Source organism: Canis lupus, chromosome 13, assembly GCF_048164855.1.
Source record: "Canis lupus baileyi chromosome 13, mCanLup2.hap1, whole genome shotgun sequence".
Lineage (NCBI taxonomy): Eukaryota > Metazoa > Chordata > Mammalia > Carnivora > Canidae > Canis > Canis lupus.
Genome location: NC_132850.1, coordinates 13,824,327 through 13,845,290, shown reverse-complemented (window position 1 = coordinate 13,845,290; position 20,964 = coordinate 13,824,327). Strand labels below are relative to the sequence as shown.

At 35.3% G+C, this 20,964-nt stretch overlaps 1 protein-coding gene across 3 annotated transcripts in view; it reads right to left on the bottom strand.

The window, feature by feature from the left end:
- Positions 1-277: 277 nt before the first annotated feature.
- Positions 278-20,964, bottom strand: part of SPATA6 (spermatogenesis associated 6) — a 145,931-nt gene continuing 125,244 nt past the window's right edge. For all 3 annotated transcript variants that reach the window (XM_072772211.1, XM_072772212.1, XM_072772213.1), the window contains 2 exons: positions 12,671-12,762; positions 278-525 (listed from right to left, as the gene is read on the bottom strand). In XM_072772211.1, the coding sequence (XP_072628312.1) occupies positions 345-525; positions 12,671-12,762 (273 nt within the window). In that variant the 3' untranslated portion in view covers positions 278-344. The remainder of the gene's footprint in view (positions 526-12,670; positions 12,763-20,964) is intronic.

Here is a 20,964-nt window from a genome sequence, read left to right as displayed (position 1 = left end):
AATCGCAAAGTGGTTAAAGCAGAAGACCATTTCTAGAGAGAATCTATTGTTGGATTTGTAGGAGACCTGAGACGTGTGGCTGAACATCATTCTCATAATCAGATTGGAAGTTGTAATTGTGATGTAGAGCTCTGACTTTGAGAACAGAGCACTCTCTCCTGTGATTAAAAAAAGAAGACTGCCTAGAATAATTTACCATTTGAAGCAATGAACTTATTCACTTCTAACTACGGTACTCAGAACCACCTGTTAAAAAAAAAAAAAAAGAATACAGATATTGATCACATCAAACGTTTTCATTGAGAAGTTGACACAGACACCCATACAGTTTATCATGGATGGTATCAGAAGCTTTCCTGTGTATGAGAAACGGAACTACAGGCCTTTTTGTATAAGTTCCTGTATATCTTGTCCATGCTGTTCTCAAAGACGGGTCGGTGGGATTTTCCTTTATAAGAGGCTGCCCTGTTGGACCAGTATTCACCATCATCCAAATGGAGAGTGCCACGTGGCCGCTGAAATGAGCTATAAAAAAGGATATAAAATATTAAACTGGTGAAACTCAGTGAGAGGTAATCAAATATTTACTGAGTACTCTATGGGTGTGTGATACTCTAGGCTGTGAGAAATAAAAGACAAAAAGGTCTGTGTCTTCAAGAGTGACCCTATTTGTATGAAACTATTACAAAACAATAAAATGAAAAATGTGCAAGAGAGACAGAGTTACAAAGAATTCAGAGGGGAGAAATAATGTAGTAAAAGCCGAGTGCAGACGCTGTGGGATGGCCAGTCACGAGAGCACTGGGCCTCCGAAGTCAGGCAGACCTGGAACTGGATAATGGCTCAATCCTTTATAAGTTATGGGATGGGGGCAATTTATTTAATCATCCCAAGTCTCAGCTTCCTCTGCTGTATTTTTTGCAGTATTATTTTAAAAATCAAAGACATATGTGTAAAGTGCATAGCACAGTGCTTACTCTGCACACTGAAGTTATTTACCATGGGACACTAAACTACTAGGTACTTTATATTTATCTAAAAATCTGAGGACACTCTGAAGTTGATAGCTGTGGAAACTGAGGCTCAGTGAAGTCAAGGGACTTGTCTCTGACCACTCAGCTAGCAGCTGGCAGAAGAGAATGAGATCCCACGTCCATGGCCCTGAGGCCCCTTCCACTATAGCATACTGCTACTGTCCTCAAAGGCGATTAGGAAATTCACCTGAAGTGCTTCATAGCACTTCTGGAAAATGGAAAACAAGGCAGAAAAGTCTGTATTTGAAGTGACAGGGATCCAATTTTGAGGGTCTTCAAAAAAAAAAACCATGGAGAAAGGAAGCTGTGAAATAGACCAGCACTAGGTTAATTATAATGAGAATAGAGAAGAAAAGGCAACTCTTTTTGGTTTTTTGTTTGTTTGTTTTTTTTAAAGATTTTATTTATTTATTTATTTATTCGAGAGAGAGAGAGAGAGAGAGAGGCAGAGACATAGGCAGAGGGAGAGGCAGGCTTCATGCAGGGAGCCCGACGCGGGACTTGATCCCAGGGCTCCAGGATAAGGCCCTGGGTTGAAGGCAGCTCTAAACCGCTGAACCACCTGGGCTGCCCAGGCAACTCTTTTTGAAGGTTTGATAGTACTTTTAAAAACATACCAAAGTTACAATTTTACTATCATAAACGTTAAGTTCTGGGCTTAATATATCATTTGCTAGAAATAAAATGTTATCTTTTTCAAGGACTGACTTTTATTTTTTAAATAAATATTTGACCTACTTCAATAAATTAACTACTTGTTATAATGAAGACTCAGGCATGTTAGAACTTACAAAATTTGTGCCATATAAAACTTTATGTTCTGGTTATTAAATGTCACAAATATTTTAAACGTACATTTGGAATCTCACTTCAAACAGATAATTTCTTCCTTGACTTAGTCTAATGATGTTACCTCTACTGTCAACTGTAAAACAGGTACTCTTAGGGCTGTATATCTAAGGAAAATTTGGTATTTGACCTGAACTCAATCTATCAGCTGAACACAATAAAAGAGACCATGAAAAAAGGCATGGAGTAGCTGGGTTATCATTCTTAGAGCTTGACATGGTGTCCATGAGGATGTAAAGTCATGAGAACATTTATACACTCATTTTGGCATGACCCAACAAGGTTGAACATGCAATTTCAAGCCAGTAATCCAACTCTTAGGTATGCCAGCAAAATTCTTGCACATGTCTACCAAGTGACATGTACAGACATGTTCATAACAACACTCCCTGTAATAAAGCTAAGAACTAGAAGCAACTTAAATATTCATCTACATTAGATCAGATATGTATACAATGTTATGGGCATACAATGGTATATATGCAGCAAGGAAAATTAATGATCTATAGCCACATGCATCAATGTGGGTGAAACTAAAAAACCAACTGAGGGGGGGAGAAGCAAATTTCAAACAATACACAGTTATAATTACATTTATATAAAGTTTAAAACAAGGAAAATAAAACAACTTATTGCTAAAGGATAGATTCATGTGTGGTATAACTATAAAGAAAAAAAGATTAATAGAAAACTATGTTAACAGCTATCTTTATAGAAAGAGATGCAATTGGTTAGGAGCATAAGGTGACTTTGGAGGTATGGATAATGGTCTATTAAAATGGATAGTGAGTAAATGCATATTCATTTATTATTATCATTATTATTACAATTTCGGATGCACAAAACTTAAATATATTCCTCTGTTACAATTAATATATGTTGTATGTTTTCAAAAACTCACTTCTGTGAACCATGACAAATGAACCATGACAACTGGTCTTTCTACTTCCTGATGGCGTTGCCAAAATGAAATTTTACCTCATATTTTCTAGTAATATTTACTAGATCGTGTCAAACTTTCTTTACACTTGGCACTGCCTCTTTTATTCTGGAAAATTTTGAAAATGGTATAGTCTCTAGGATAACAAAGGTGTTTTAAAATATGGTTATCATTACTTCTGTCTTGTCCATAATTAAGACAATTTCTAATAATGTCAGTATAATATTTAAAATTTTTCAAAAGGCCTTAGCTAAGTCTCAGTGCTATTGTTTTGATATAATTACCACATTTCTTTCATTAGCTTTGCTGAAAATATAGTCTGGCCACTGACTACAATTTATGATTTCATACATTTTTTTCACAAGCCTAACTCCTGTTGTCACTTACAACATTTTTTTTGGACATTTTGAGTCAAATGATTCACACACTGACAAATAGAAACATTTATACAAATATATTAATAGAAACATTTCTACATCTTTCATGACTCCACAACCATATCTACCAGCCGAGGTCCCCACACTTGCCTGTGTTCCCTCATACTACTTTAGGGATCCCACTATGTTGTGTTTTGCTTGGTTGGTTGTACTTTATTTGTTTTTTGCAAGAAGTCATGAACCAATTAAAATTCCATAAAACACAAGTTTGTCCCTATCTCCTTGTCCACAATCATCAACTTTACTATATGCTGATGGCCAGGTAATAATGTTCTTTTCTGAATTTTACATTTTGTTTAGTTGCTAGGCTGGTTCTACTATGATAAACCTACTCAACAGTAGTTTGAATTTCTAACACACAAACCACCACCCAGCTCTCAAAGAGGTAAGCAACAGCAGGGCTGCTAACTTTAAAAATCATTGTATAGATTTCTTCTAAGATTGTAAGCAAAATTGTCACTTCTATCATCAATTAGTATATTTGATGTTATCTGGCATAGATTTGCTACTGCTTTAATTCCATTATACATTTTTTTCATGTCTCAAAGATGCCTTAAATAGTATCACCTCAGTGGCTTGGAATGAATAAATAAAATTCAGAAAGCTTTTTAGAGGCAAATGTGAACCTGGTAAGAGGTAAAGAAGGTAAAGAAGAGCTAAAGTGGCCAAAACACACATTCTAATGCTTTTAGGTCTTGTAAAATTTGGCAGTGAGTTAATTTCCATTTAAAATTGCAAAATTTTTCAACTTAGTAAACAATACTGTAATTCTCTGGAGAGAATTTGGAAATTAGTTCAGCCTGGAAGCCTGAATTGCAAAACAGAGATGTGAACACAGAACAGGTCCTAATATGGCCCACAGATAGGTACAAAGAGTATCAGAATCCTAAAAAAATGTTATTTACTTCCAGACATGAAAGCATTAGCTCTCTAATGAACTGTGAACATATTAAGTCAATTCTGATTTCTCATTACTGTAAGTGATACTAAAATGTTTTATTATAGTAATAGGCTTTTAAAAATTAAACTTTTCTATTTTACCATGAATATCTCCAGCATTCATTTATTCAAAGCACTTTGTGAATTCCTACTAAGCTCTACAAAATACTGCATAAATGCCATATACCATTAAAATGTTTACTTTTAAGGGATTGTATTTTATTAATGCAGTGAATTTTGCTTTAATTAACTTATACTTGCTACTTAAGTAGGGATATACTGCATTTATGATAATGCTATTAAGAAAAAAAGACAAAAAAGAACAGACTAGGATAATATCCAAGAACTGGACAGTTTCAAATTCTAAGTATTGATAAGGCCTAGCATATATGCAAAGAAGAGAAAGATCTTAGGCAATTTAGCATGAACTAGGAGAAAAAGGACATTATTAATTTTTTGCTTAGAAAAGAATAAACTCACTTGAAACCCCTATATTTCCTATATTAGTGTCAAATGAAGACCAAGCATATACTACTCTATACATAGTCTTCAGACAAAATAGTGTCTATAAGGTGATACTCATTTGTAAAAGAGGTCAGAAGGTAAGATGGATACGCTACCCACAGATATTAATTCTAAGAAATAACTGGAAGGCCATGAGAATTATAAAATTGGCCACTTGCCATTTGTACTCAAAGAACCAGAGTTGAAAGTGACTTTAAAGATGATGATACATATTCTATATTTTAAAACTGTGATCTAAGAGACAATATAATTAAAGATGCTTATATAATACAAGAGATAAATTCCTTTCCATAATACTCAATAAAGGTTTCTATTAACCAAAATTTTGAATGACCAAACACATAGAATAGTTTTGAGGATGTGATGTGTGCTTTTAGAGCACTGGATGGATGGATGAAAAGTAGGAATGGAAGCATTCAAAAGTCTTGGAGTTCAGAACAGATAATAGGAAGAGTATATATTATGGTTTAATAAAATCTGAAAAGTATCTTGTATCTTTAAAGATACCATATAATGGGACGCCTGGGCAGCTCAGTGGTTGAGCGTCTCCTTTCGGCCCAGGGCATGATCCCAGGATCTGGGATCAAGTCCCACATTGGGCTCCCTGCAAGGAGCCTGCTTCTCCCTCTGCCTGTGTCTCTGCCTCTCTCTCTCTCATGAATAAATTAATAAAATAAAGATACCATATAAAGATAACGTCATTAAAGACATAAAAATTTACTGATAAATAATAGCAATAGTTCTCAAATTATAATATGCATCTGGAAGGCTTATTACAACTCAGGTTATTGAGTCTCACCCTCCAGAGTTACTGAGGGAGAGTCAAAGAATTTGGATTTCTAACAAGTACCAGGGTGATGCTGAGGTCATTGGTCATTGGTCTATACTTTAGAAAGCACAGAATCAGAGACTTGTCTTCTACAGGGGAAAAAAAAAAAAAAAAGCTTAGGGAAGAAAACTGCATCTGGTCATTTATCTTCTTTTCCTATCAGCAGACTATATAGTAAACATTAAAAGAAGTATATTCAAAGAAATTTACTGAACACTGGTTACTTATAGGCCATTTATTTCTCTTCTATGACTAAGAATATGTAGAAGTGAGCCACTAACAACAAATAAAGTCTAACAGCTTTCGTGATTATTAATTCCTCTCTTGATCACTTATCTAAACATGTTTTCTTATCTAAACATGTTATTAAATATCACAAAATATGAGTTTACTTAAATAAAATAATTTTAGCAATATAACTGATCAGTATTAATAAAGAACCCAATTTTAATATGTGAACTATTTTTCTAAATTGAGCTCCTATTATACATGTCAAAGACCTTAATGAGCAATCAAAAACAAAGTTAAGTAACATATCTGTGCCTTCAAGGAGCTCACATTTAATAGAAGATGGCAAGATAGACACATAACGAAATTGTTACAAGAGAAAAATGTAATTGAAATGAAATATATGAGAGAAAGTGGCAGGATAAAGGAGAAAACACCTAACGGTCTGTTGAGGTCATGAGGGAAAAACTTGAGCTTAGTCCTAGAGAATAAGTAGGCAGTTACTAGATAAACAAGAAGACAGAAGTTATCTGTCTCCACATAGCATCATATTCTAACAGAATCTACATGCTATGCTACACATAGCATCATATTCTAACAGAATCAAGGCATGAAACAGTTTGGAGTATCATGAAATACCAGGTATATCTGGAGAGGTAAGACTAAAGTAAGATTTAACTGTTAGAACTCAAACAGAATTTTATCTTGGAGGGAATAATGAGCCGACAATGGGAGGACATGGAAGGGATTCCTACTCTGGGTGGGAAATTGAATCAAGATTACTTTAAAAGTCTCCTTAGTCTCATATATGTATATTTTTAATAAGGGAAGGGAGAAGAAATGTGTGGGAAATATCAGAAAGGGAGACAGAACATAAAGACTCCTAACTCTGGGAAATGAACTAGGGGTGTTGGAAGGGGAGGAGGGCGGGGAGTGGGGGTGAGTGGGTGACGGGCACTGAGGGGGACACTTGACGGGATGAGCACTGGGTGTTATTCTGTATGTTGGTAAATTGAACACCAATAAAAATTATTTTATTTAAAAAAAAAAGAAGAGCATTCCATGAAAAAAAATATATGTGTATAGGGGACAAGCAGTCTTTATTTAAACACAAAAAATAGTATTTTAAACTGGTATTTTAAGTCATCCCTCCAGTTTTACGAATGCAAGTTAAACAATATTGTTATCATATACACAAAGAACATCTCATTTGTTTTATTATTCTTTTCTGACTTCCCTCTCATACTTCGAATAAAGATAACTAGATATAAACCTGAAATAATGTAGAGTACAGCTGTAATAATACTTCAGGAGTATTTTCATGTTTTGCCCTGGTTAAAAAATAATAAACATATTTTTTACTCCTAAAAGCAGTTATCACTAAAGCAGCTCACACAACTACAGTTCAAGCATAATATCATGAACTAGTACTTATTGTGGCTCTTGAACCTAACTTGGGATTGCTGTAAATAATCTCATATGTGTCATCATCCAAACAGCAGTCCATTTAACACTATCTAGTTCAGACCATAATTGCCTACTTGTTTGCTGACAATGTTATAAAATCACAATTCTTACTAAAAGTTATATTTAATGTATCACTTTCTTATAATCTATTTTAAAAATTAAATTAGTCTACCAAGACTTGCTAGTCATAAAACCATTCTGTCTGCTTAGTAGTATTCTTTAAGGGGGCAACAAGTTGAACATTGGACAATGCCGTGGAGCCAATTTTTTTTTTTTAAGATTTTATTGATTCACGAGAGACACAAAGAGAGACGCAGAGACAAAGGCAGAGGGAGAAGCAGACTCCCTGCAGGGAGCCCAATGTGGAACTTGATCCCAGGACCCCAGGATCATGACCTGAGCTGAAGGCAGTTGCTCAACCACTGAGCCACCCAGGCACCCTGCCCTAGAGTCAATATTAAGTCTAATTACCAAGGTCATATTTTTGTCTTAAAAAATGAATACAAAAAAAAATGAATACAACACTGCCCTGTCCTAATCATCAGAGACTTTTCTAGACTCCTAAACTGCAAGTTTTACAACACTTTGAAAAATCACATAAATGTGCAGCACCCTCAGTATTTCTGAATATCAATATACCTTCTAGACAAACATTTTTTAAAAAGAAAAATTAAATCTTAAGTATTTAATGAAAAAGGATTTTATGATACTTGAGTTAATAACTCAAGATCCCATGAATTCTAATTAGAATGAACCAACATTTTTCTCACTTAAAAATGAAGGCTTATTTTTAGTTATTTGAGAGATTTTAAGTCTGTATATTATTTACATTATTTAGATTACATGTAATACATTACATGTATTACATTACATTATTTAGATTTTTTTTCTTCAATTTGTTAATATTAAAGACAGCCTTTTGGCTATTTACTACATCTTAGTAGATTCATCAGATTAATCAGATAGTGCCCCAGAGGGAAGAGATGAAAACTATAGTCAAGCCTGTTGTTATTCAAAAATATATAGTCAACTGCTAGGTACCAGAGGGGCAGAGGTGAGGGATGGGTGAAAAAGGTGATGGGGATTAAGGAGAGCACTTGTTGTGATGAGCACCAGGTGATGCATGGAATTACTGAATCGCTATACTGTACACCTGAAACTTAAGATAACATTGTATGTTAACTATTCTGGAATATGTAAAAACTTAAAAACATATATAGTCAAAATTTAAATTACTCAGTTCTGTTACAAATAATTTCACAATTAAAACATTATATTGAGCATATTTCTACTGTTAGTAATCTGAAAAATATGCATAAGTAAATAGAAAATAGTTTATCTGAATAGTTCCATAAAAGATTTGGTTAAAAATTTTAGGCAATAGTCTTAAAAGGTCAATTCACATTCTAATAATGAACTTAAAATTATTTTTATCCTTACTTCTTTTTGTTACCAGTTCCCATCTGTATGAAGCATCACTCATATATGGTTTTTAATTAGGACTAACATTCCAATAAAGTAGTTATGTCAAAAGTACACAACAGTATGGAGAAATTTAAACATCCTGAAAACTGAAGAAATTTGAAATACACATAGCAGGTACTAAAAAGTATCTCAGCACTCTGAGAACTGATAAGGCTACCACTGCAAATGTCTAGAATTTTCCTTTCTTTCTTTTTTTTTTTTTTTTTTTTAAGAATTTGAGAGAGATAGTGAGAAAGAGCATGAGGTAGTGCAGAGAAGGAAAAGCAGGCTCCCTGCTGAGCAGCCTGCCATCCAGCCCCAGCCATCCTCTGCTGGATGTGGGGCTTGATCCTAGGAGTCAATATTAAGTCCCGAGATCATGACCTGAGCCTAAGGCAGATGCTCAACCAACTGAGCTGCCCAGGCACCCTAAAATTTTCTAAAAGATAGGCAATATGAGAAGGAAGTCAGCCTAGGTAGTAGTTTCTTTCCAAAATCTAGCTCCTAATCCCAAAGTACTTGAAGTAAAAGGTTACTTAACAACTCTCTGATAACAAATTTCTTCCAAATGAATTTTATACTCAAAGATGATGGAAGACATAGGACTTCCATGTATAGGCTAGAATGTATAGGCTAATGCATACAGTAAACGGGCACTTCAATTTCCCATTCTGCTCTTTCTACAGAAAACACTGAATCTCTGCTATATTCCATGGATGATAAGCACAATGCATATCTCGATCATAAGATAAAATACTGGGGATCCCTGGGTGGCTCAGCGGTTTAGCGCCTGCCTTTGGCCCAGGGCCTGATCCTGGAGACCCGGGATCGAGTCCCACGTTGGGCTCCCGGCATGGAGCCTGCTTCTCCCTCTGCCTGTGTCTCTGCCTCTCTCTCTCTATGTCTATCATAAATAAATAAATCTTTAAAAAAATAAGATAAAATACTGAGTCCTGGGCATAATCTTTAAGGAAAATATTGATATTCTTTGATGAGTCACTGCCATTTTATATCCTTTTAATTCTTTGAACAGGATTTCTTTTAGTTCTTTGAACATAGCTGCTAAATCCATTATCTGAGCCTCTTCAGAGACAGTTTATAGTAATTCATTCTTCAATTGTATTGGTTAGATTTTCCTATTTCTTGTATATCTCATAATTTTTTGTCAAAAAACAATATTTTAGACAAAAGCTGCACATTTTGACCTTACCAGGGCTTTGTTTTTGATTATTTGTTTAGTGTCCTGCCTAGACTAATACTTTAAGTCTGTTTTCCTTGTCCTGTATAGTTTCTGGTGTCTCTTACTCCTTTTCTTTTTTAGAAAAATATTGTTTCTACTTTTAAGCTTGGACTCATAGGGGCTGCTCCTGAGTCAGCATAGGTTGGTGACGAGCAAATGACTGGTCAGAAAGGCTTTTTCCATCTTTTGCTAATGGATCTATGTGTGCCTTGGAATATACATTCAAAGTTTATCCAGTTTACAAGTCTGTCCTGGATATTACTTTCTGCTTTCACAAGGCCTCACATTCAGCCATGGACTAGTGGCTTCCAAAGGCCCTCTCTAGTTTCTCCTGAACATATTTACAACCTTACACATACACATAATGTTCCAGACTACCAGGGATAAGTACAACTTTATCAAGACCAACTTTGGGTAGCTGGTCCCTGGATCTTTGCTGTCTGTCCCAACAAGTAGTGAGACCTCAGTCTTCTCTTACTTTGCCAGTGGGATCATTATTGTCTCTATTCATCTCCATGCACATGGGATTTCCCATGCTCTGATCCATATAGTCAGCCTCCTCTGTCAGCAGAGCTGCCCAGTCTTTTAGCATGACTGCCCTAAGGAGCTGGGTATGGGGAGTTCCAGGCAAAACGCCCTAGGTTCCTTATTGCCCTTATTAAGGCTCAGCAGACTTTCTTGAGAAATGCTTCTCAATTTGTTATATGCCTTTGGTTAATTTTCAAAGTCCTAAAAATTTTTGTTTTTGACAATTCTATCTAGTTGTTGCTTGGGGGAAGAGAAGATTTGCTAAGCTCATCACTCAGCCATTCCAGGAGTCCATGCAGATTTCTTCAGGACCTCTGTGTCAATGTGTGTCTGCAGAGGGGTGATATTAAGCAAAGATCCCAAATCTCTTGATTTCTGCTGATGGAAGCCTTAAGCAAATGGGTGATCACTTTGAGGGCAGGTTCTCTCATCTTTGAGATGGAAAGTAGGAGAGGGACTCCTTGGCCTAATATATAATATGACTTAGGGATAAAATAATATTCTGATCATTTCAGTAGTTTCTGGAGCTAATATCAAATATACTCTTATAAAAGGTCTTGAAGGCCTGACCACTTGGTTCTATCAGTCTGAATATGTACATAAGAGAAGTGACAAGGAATATAAAAAAATCTTTAAAAATGTGTAAGCAGAACTTTTCTGATACTCTGCTTAACTCTTACTTGAGAGGTGCCAAAATAATCTCAGGTAATCAAAAGCTTAGCCATTAACATTGCTTGGTAACAGTGCTTTTCAAAATGTGGTTCTTACACTAGCTACATTAGGAGCATTCATGATATTTCTTAAAATGCAGGTTTCTAGGTCTCTACCTATAGGTAAAGATTTAGAACCCAAGGGCATAGGAAAACTAAATCTGTATTTTTAAGATGCAACTCAGGTCATTATTATGCATACAGAAGTACAAAAAACAGACACTTTCCTTTATCAATCCTATTCATTCTTACCCAATTAGAATTAACTATATGGATTAAGAACCAAAATTGAAATGTCAATCCATATAGTAGCAATCTGGAGAATAGAGTTTTAAGTAAATAATAATAAAAGGTAATTCTTCAAGGGGTGGACTTTCTTGGATCTCCTTTTTCCTGGCTGGATTGCTTCTACAAATTCTTCTCTTTTTTTTTTTTTTTGCTTCTACAAATTCACCTGTAATATGCTACTTCCCTTACTTCCCTTAATGAGAGGCCAAGGTTGCCTGTTGGTTGCAAAGCAGTATCTTTGGGAGATGAGTTGACATTTATACTCTGTGTAAGCGGCAAAAGAAGTTCTCACATGTTCACAGGATATCTAGCCTAACTTACCAGGGTAAAGATCAGAAACTTCAGGCCAAAACTCAAATTAGCAATAAAACATATTCCATTATCTGGAGCTTTTTTTCTTATACTTGTTTTTCCAGAAACTCAGGAAGAAGGTAGAAGCCATGTGGTCATCAGTGGTATAGCACCAAAGGATTCAGAGAACCTTAAGTTACATAAACTCACAATTTACATTCAGCTTTTAATACCACCTTCTACGGCAACTGACACAGAGCTTTTAAAAATCTTCATCGGGCAGCCCAGGTGGCTCAGTGGTTTAGTGCCGCCTTCAATCCAGTGCGTGACCTGGAGACCTGGGATCAAGTCCCACATCAGGCTCCCTGTGAGGAGCCTGCTTCTCCCTCTGCCTGTGTCTCTGCCTTTCTTTCTCTCTGTGTACATACTCTCATGAATAAATAAATAAAATCTTAAAAAAAATCTTCATGACACTTGCTAGCATAATCTTGCAAAAATTTTGTTATTACTAACATTATTACTAAAATGTTAGGCTATAAGAACAGTTTTTCTTATGTTAGTAAAAACAAAAAAGGTTGCTCATGGTCTAAAATTATGTAAACTGTTGTTTGAATGAGAATAAATATGCCCTGGAGATGTTGGGTTTGCAGGATAAATACACCATAAATCTTAAGTAAAATGAAAAGTATCACTCTTAATTGACTATATTTGTTTTCACGGAAAAGTTGCAGTAATGTAATCATTAAAGTATTTTAATAGGATTTTATACTGTTAAACATAAATAAATAATAATGATTAAATTGAGTCTAAATTTCCCACAAATCCAACACATTAAAAGGCAGGTTATATTTATGCCAACTGTGAGAAAGGTCTCTACACACTGCATTAATCTGGCTCATACCTATACTCTGGGTCACTGTCGTAGGCAGAGTCTCTGTATAAAAGACCTCTTTTCAGTTCCAGTTCGTCTTCCTTCTCTGGGTCTCTCTCATCCTGAAAAATTTAAAGACTTCCATTAATTCATTTTATAATTAACACAATGCCTATGTTTCTTTGGGAAATGCTCTCCCTCTCCCCCATTATATGAAATGAATCAAATGCTCGGATTTCTTAGGAAAGAAAAAAAAAAGTAGGTGAGAATTCATTACTCTGTTCAATAAAACAAATACAATTTTAGTATACTTTTGCTAATAAGGCTTATCAAAGACTAGAACCTGGTAGATGTTTCTTGCATCAATGAACAGGAATGGATACTGTGTCAAGATATGTAGTAAGATATATGGTAATGTCTTCCACATTGTTATGTGAACTCCTAAAAGATTGCTCCTTCACTCTGAAGAATAAGTACCTGGGAAACTTATGCAGATGTAAACATTCTAACAAGTACCTATTATTCATAAGCCAAAATGCAATAATAAGGCACAAGAAGCAAAAATGAAAGGCAAGGTAGTTGGAATCAAAATACATGGCTACTTCTATGGACAACCTGTTTTTAACTTCTCATAGACACATTCAAGATCTAAGAAATAGAATTCTAAAGAGATGGATTGTAAACTATATCATCCACTGCAATTATGTTCTTATGTATGGTAGTTTTATATAATTTAGTATCAAATATCTTTCAAGACTATTAGCCAATACCCTTGTTCCTTAGTCGGACAGGAACAGACATAAAGACTACTGAATAATACAAGAATCTATAAGCACAAATTGCTACAGGGATTAGTATAAATAAGGGAGTCATTTATTTTATGTAAGAAATCAGCTGAATACAAATTATGAAGAAAAATGTTTTTTAAAAATTTGCTGATAGCATGAAATTGGGAAGAGAGCATTCAATTAAAAATTGGAGTAATAAAATACACAAGTTTAAAAATCACAGGAAATGTGAACATACATTTAGAATTGTTATAGCTTCTAGGTTAACTGAACCTTTATCATTATGAAGTAACTCCATTTATATCTATTTATGCTTTTTTCCCTTAACTTTTGATTTACTGTTACTATAACTACAATAGCTTTCTTTTAGTTAGTGTTTGGATGGCATATATTTGTCCTTCTATTTTCCATTTTTCCTTATTATTATTAGGTTTTGGATGATCTTCTTAAATATCAGATAGCTGGATGTTGGTTGTTTTTGTCCAGTCTGATGAGTCAGTGAAGTGGAGCATTAACATTACAGACAATGAGTGCAAAAGACACTGCAAAATAAAGTATAAGATATTTTTTAAAATATATTGTTTTCAACCTTCAGAAATAGATTATGCTCCAAAGAACTGAATGAAAGTGATGTAAATAGTATTTAATTTTTAACTCTCTCCTTGGAATAAGCTATTCATTTCTAGATTATATAATAAGTGATATCATGCAGAAATATAAATCAATGTTCCTTATTTAATTTTGTCAATACAGTTGAAAAAATTAATTTTTGACCAGGAGTAATAAAACATGTTGACTAAATTTTAAAGTTTATATATGAAAAAAATATAAAAGTACTTTAAAAAAATCTGAACCTCAGCTATTCATTAAATAAAATCCTAGGGATCCCTGGGTGGCACAGCGGTTTGGCGCCTGCCTTTGGCCCAGGGCGCGATCCTGGAGACCCGGGATCGAATCCCACGTCAGGCTCCCGGTGCATGGAGCCTGCTTCTCCCTCTGCCTGTGTCTCTGCCTCTCTCTCTCTCTCTGTGACTATCCTAAATAAATAAATAAAATATTAAAAAAAATAAATAAATAAAATCCTATTTTGAGTTGGGTACGTACTATCCTATGGGATAAAAAATGACTAAGATATGGTTCCCACAGACAGCAGAACAAAGTTGTTTACTGTCTTAAGAGGAAGTGAGACCACAATCTGTAAAACTATTCAGGCAGAGCACTGATACATGTCTAGATCGAGAAGTTCCTGGACGGGAATACTGCCCCAAGAAACAAAAAGGACCAGATGATCTTCATAATTATTTCCTTCAAATTTTAAGACTATCTTTTGTGACATTTTATATATATTCAATACATATACAAATCTCTTATAAGAGTCTTTTTTTTAAAGGTCAAATTATATAAAAGCAAAGAGGCAAATCACTTTATTATAAGTTATTAACTATTGGTAAAGTAAGTATTTAGAGAGATGTATCATTCTCATTAGTGCCAGGGAATACATTCCTGGGGAAAGAAGAAATGATTCCTCTCTTACTCTTTATCAACATTCCTGTTTGCCAACATGTAAACACAGAAAAAATGGACACCACCAATATTTACTGAGTTTCTGTAAGATATTTAGGATTGAGTTAGGTCCTCTCTACATGGGTATCATTTAAGCCTTAAATGACCTTATGAAAAAGGTATTGAAATTCAAAAAGTTAAATTATTTGGCCAAAGTCACACATTATTAAGTGGCAGAGCTGGAATTTAAACCCAGAGCTAACTTAATTTACACTATACTGCCTCCTAGAATGCAAATGAAATCAAAACCCCCATCCCAAGCCATTAGATTATTCTCCTATATGAAAATTAGGCTCAAAATTTCAGCTACATCTATTTTTCAGCTATAATTTCAGCTACTTGGTTTTTTATGAAGGTGTTCTGAAACAATAGAGTCCAAAGAAATTTTCTCAGAATTCCATGAAGAAACATTTTTCTTTCAGCAAAAGTCATTAATAAAATAAAACTTATTAAAAGAAGCTGTGGGCTCTCCTTCCCTGAATTTGGCACTAAGTTAAATGTTCTCTTAAGATTCCTTTCATAAATGATCACTACACCTTATGCATGTGATTGACATCTTACTTAGACTACCCCTGGGAGAAAGAAATAAAAAGTATCTACTTATGCTTGCAAACCAAAAAATTTAGGGATAAAAGTGGTTGGTCTAAAACATAACCAGAACTAAAAGGCAGCAATCTCACTAATTACATAGTGTTTAAATAAAATATATACTTGTCGTTCTCAAACACATGAAATTTTTATATATAGTTAGAATACCTGTAAAGTATATTTTATTTCTAACATATTCAATACATTAGAGTTAATTGTGTATATGGACAAGAATTCAAACAGAATTTGATCATTAGTTCTAATATTCATTATTAAAGATAATAATAATAATATTCATTATTAATCTGGACAAATCCGTTAGCCCTAATGACTTCCTAGTTCATAACATAAAGAAAATTTAGGTAGAAGGAATAAACCTAACCAAAGAGGTAAAGGATCTATACCCTAAAAACTACAGAACACTTCTGAAAGAAATTGAGGAAGACACAAAGAGATGGAAAAATATTCCATGATCATGGATTGGCAGAATTAATATTGTGAAAATGTCAATGTTACCCAGGGCAATTTACATGTTTAATGCAATCCCTATCAAAATACCATGGACTTTCTTCAGAGAGTTAGAACAAATTATTTTAAGATTTGTGTGGAATCAGAAAAGACCCCGAATAGCCAGGGGAATTTTAAAAAAGAAAACCATAGCTGGGGGCATCACAATGCCAGATTTCAGGTTGTACTACAAAGCTGTGATCATCAAGACGGCTGGCACAAAAACAGACACATAGATCAATGGAACAGAATAGAGAACCCAGAAGTGGACCCTCAACTTTATGGTCAACTAATATTCGATAAAGGAGGAAAGACTATCCATTGGAAGAAAGACAGTCTCTTCAATAAATGGTGCTGGGAAAATTGGACATCCACATGCACAAGAATGAAACTAGACCACTCTCTTTCACTATACACAAAGATAAACTCAAAATGGATGAAAGATCTAAATGTGAGACAAGATTCCATCAAAATCCTAGAGGAGAACACAGGCAACACCCTTTTTGAACTCAGCCACAGTAACTTCTTGCAAGATACATCCAGGAAGGCAAAAGAAACAAAAGCAAAAATGAACTATTGGGACTTCATCAAGATAAGAAGCTTTTGCACAGCAAAGGATACAGTCAGCAAAACTAAAAGACAACCTACAGAATGGGAGAAGATATTTGCAAATGATGTATCAGATAAAGGGCTAGTTTCCAAGATCTATAAAGAACTTACTAAACTCAACAGCAAAGAAACAAACAATCCAATCATGAAATGGGCAAGAGACATGAACAGAAATCTCACAGAGGAAGACATAGACATGGCCAACATGCACATGAGAAAATGCTCTGCATCACTTGCCATCAGGGAAATACATATCAAAACCACAATGAGATCCCACCTCACACCAGTGAGAATGGGGAAAATTAACAAGGCAGGAAACAACAAATGTTGGAGAGGTTGCGGAGAAAAGGGAACCCTCTTACACTGTTGGTGGGAATGTGAACTGGTGCAGCTACTCTGGAAAACTGTGTGGAGGTTCCTCAAAGAGTTAAAAATAGACCTGCCCTACGACCCAGCAATTGCACTGTTGGGGATTTACCCCAAAGATTCAGATGCAATGAAACGCCAGGACACCTGCACCTTGATGTTTCTAGCAGCAATGTCCATAATAGCCAAACTGTGGAAGGAGCCTCGGTGTCCATCGAAAATGAATGGATAAAGAAGATGTGGTTTATGTATACAATGGAATATTCCTCAGCCATTAGAAATGACAAATAAAAAAAAAAAAAAAAAAAGAAATGACAAATACCCACCATTTGTTTCAACGTGGATGGAACTGGAGGGTATTATGCTGAGTGAAATGAGTCAATCGGAGAAGGACAAACATTATATGTTCTCATTCATTTGGGGAATATAAATAATAGTGAAAGGGAATAGAAGGGAAGGGAGAAGAAGTATGTGGGAAATATCAGAAAGGGAGACAGAACATGGAAGACTCCTAACTCTGGGAAACAAACTAGGGGTGGTGGAAGGGGAGGAGGGCGGGGGTGGGGGTGAATGGGTGACGGGCACTGAGGGGGGCACTTGACGGGACGAGCACTGGGTGTTATTCTGTATGTTGGCAAATCAAACACCAATAAAAAATAAATTTATTATTAAAAAAAAAAGAAAATTTAGGTAGAATTGCTCAAAGACAAAAGGACAAAAAGCTGAAGTGCTGACCTTGAATTGAGGTTTTTCTAATTCTTTTTTTTAAGATTTTATTTTTTTAATTATTTGAAACAGAGAGTGAGCAGAGGGAGAGGAAAAGAGAATCTGAAGCAGACTATGCACTGGACACAGAGCCCCACATGGAGCCTGAGCTCATGACAGTGAGATCATGACCTGAGCTAAAACCAAGAGTTGGACACTTAACCAACTTAGCCAGCAAGGCCCTCCAAGGTTTCTCAAATTCTATAACCTGGTTTATATTATAAATGTAGTAGAGAATAATAAAGTCTGAAGGGAAGACCATTTCAAGGCCCCTTAAATGCTAACTTTGACAAACTGCTAGAGGTGAAGTGTGAAAAAATCTGTGTGATGGTTAATTAAATATGTCAACTTGGTTCAGCCATGGTGTCTAGATATTTGGTTGGACATTTCCATGAGGCTTTTATGGATGAGATTAACATTTACATGTATGGACTCTGAGTAAAAAAGATTGACTGCTTCCATAATGTGGGTGGGCCTCATTCAGTCAGTTGAGGCCTTATGGACCAAATCCTAACCTCCCCTCAAGCAAGAAGAAATTCTGCCAATAGACTGCTTTGGATTTGAACTACAACTCTTCCCTGAGTATCCAGCCTATCTCATCAGATTTTGGGCTCACCAAGTTTTCACAACTGCATAAGCCAACTCTTTAACTCTTTCTCTCTGTCCATATATGTGTATATAAACACACACACACACACACACACACACACACACACACACACACACTGTTCTGTTGCTTTTATTTCCTTGGAGAATCCTGACTCACACAATATGAGAATGAGAAACTCCTACAACATATTAGTTGGACTCTTCAGTACTTCATTTCTAACAATGGATAGAATAATTAAGACAGAAGATCAACAAGGAAATGGAAGATTTGAACATTATAAATCACTAGACCTAACACCTATAGAACATACTCCAGACAATAGCAAAATATACATTCTTCTCGAGTATACATGACAAATTCTTTAGCAGAAACCATACCTTAAACCATAAAATGAGTTTCAATAAATTTAAAAGGACTGAGGTCATACAAAGTATGTTATCTGGCCACAGTGAAATAAAATTAGCGAATTAAATTTTATTGAAAACTCTCCTACAGGGATCTCTGGGTGGCGCAGCGGCTTAGCGCCTGCCTTTGGCCTAGGGCGCGATTCTGGAGACCGGGGATCAAATCCCACGTCGGGCTCCCGGTGCATGGAGCCTGCTTCTCCCTCTGCCTGTGTCTCTGCCTCTCTGTCTCTCTCTGTGTGACTATCATTAAAAAATAAAAAAAATAACCAGTCCTAACTTTAAAATAAAAGGCAAACTTCTTTAAAAAAAAAAAAAAAAAAAAAGAAAACTCTCCTACAAAGATAAACTTATATAAAACAGTTAAGATATAATTTTAAACACGCTCTTCTAGAGAATGATTGGGAATGTTTTCCAAATCATTTTTTTAAGATTTATTTATTTACTTGAGAAAGAGAGAGTGAAAATGTGTGTGCACAAGTGGGGAGAGAGGCAGGAAGGGAGAATCTTCAAGCAGACTTCCCAAGGAATACGGAGCCCAAAATAGGGCTCAATTTCATGACCCATGAGAGTATGACCTGAGCCCAAACCAAGAGTGGGACGGTTAACTGACTGAACCACCCAGGCACCCCTCCCAAATCATTTTTAAGAGACCAACCAAGGGCAGCCCCGGTGGCTCAGTGGTTTAGTGCCACCTTTAGCCCAGGGCGAGATCCTGGAGACCTGGGATCAAGTCCCACGTCAGGCTCCCTACATGGTGCCTGCTTCTCCCTCTGCCTGTGTCTCTGCCTCCCTCTCTCTCTCTGTCTCTCATGAATAAATAAATAAAATCTTAAAAAAAAAAAAAAGAGACCAACCAAAACTTAAGGAAGACATTATAGGAAAGGGAACTTACAATCCAATCACTATCATTAACTTAGATGTAAATATCCTATCTCACTGGTTTTGATTGCTAATATTTTCTTTGATGTATATATAATGACCAAGAGTTTTGTCCCAAGCATACAAACATGGGTTAACATTTGAATAATCAAGTAATTTACCATATTAAAATAGAAAAAGCATATAATAATCCCAATGTCATAAAATTCATACATTTACAATGAAATTTAAAAAACCTCATTGAAAAAATAGAAGAAACTTCTGTAATCTGCCAAAGAATACCCACAAAATATGTATAACATGTATCATACTGAATGTTGAATTATAAAAAGCTTCCCTCTTTGGATGGCAAATAAGACAGGATGCTATCTATCACCACATCTATTTGATATTGCTTTGGAAATCCTACACAGGGCAATAAGGCAAGAAAAAGAAAAAAAAGGCATAAAAATTAAAGAAGGAGAAATAAAACTGTCGTTATTTACAGATTATATTATACATATAAATGCAAAGAAAACTACCATATATTAACATTAATATGTGAATGCAAGGTCATTGACAATGAGGTCATTATACAAAAATCTATTACAGCCATTATACCAAAACCAAATAAAAGATACAATTTTAGGGCAGCTCAGGTGGCTCAGGGGTTTAGTGCCTGCCTTCTGCCTGGGGTGTGATCCTGGAGACCCAGGATCGAGTCCCACATCAGGCTCCCTGAATGGAGCCTGCTTCTCCCTCTGCCTGTGTCTCTGCCTCTATCTCTCTCTGTCTCTCATGAATGTATGAATAAAATCTTTAAAAAAAAAAAAGATACAATTTTAAAATACGCAATTTATAATAGCACTAAAATATCAAACATGTAGGAATAAATCTACTGAAGTACAACTATGATAACTATGATATAATTGGGAGAAATTAAATATCTAAATTAATTTTATAAGACACCATTTTCATGGATTGGAAAACTCAATATTGGTAAGAAGTAAGATGTCCGTTTTCCCCTAGTTAAAGCACAGATTCAAGGTAATCCCAGATAAAATCATAGCATGTTTTTTAAAACAGACAAGCTGATCTTGGAATCCAGATGGAAATTCAAGCAAGAACAAAGCTGAAGAACCTCTGCCATTAGATAACAAGAGTATAAACCTGTAGCAGTTGAGAAAGTATGATGTTAGAATTAAAGAAACGAATGAAACAAAAGAAAATCCAGAAAGATTTTCTTTTCACATTATGTACAGT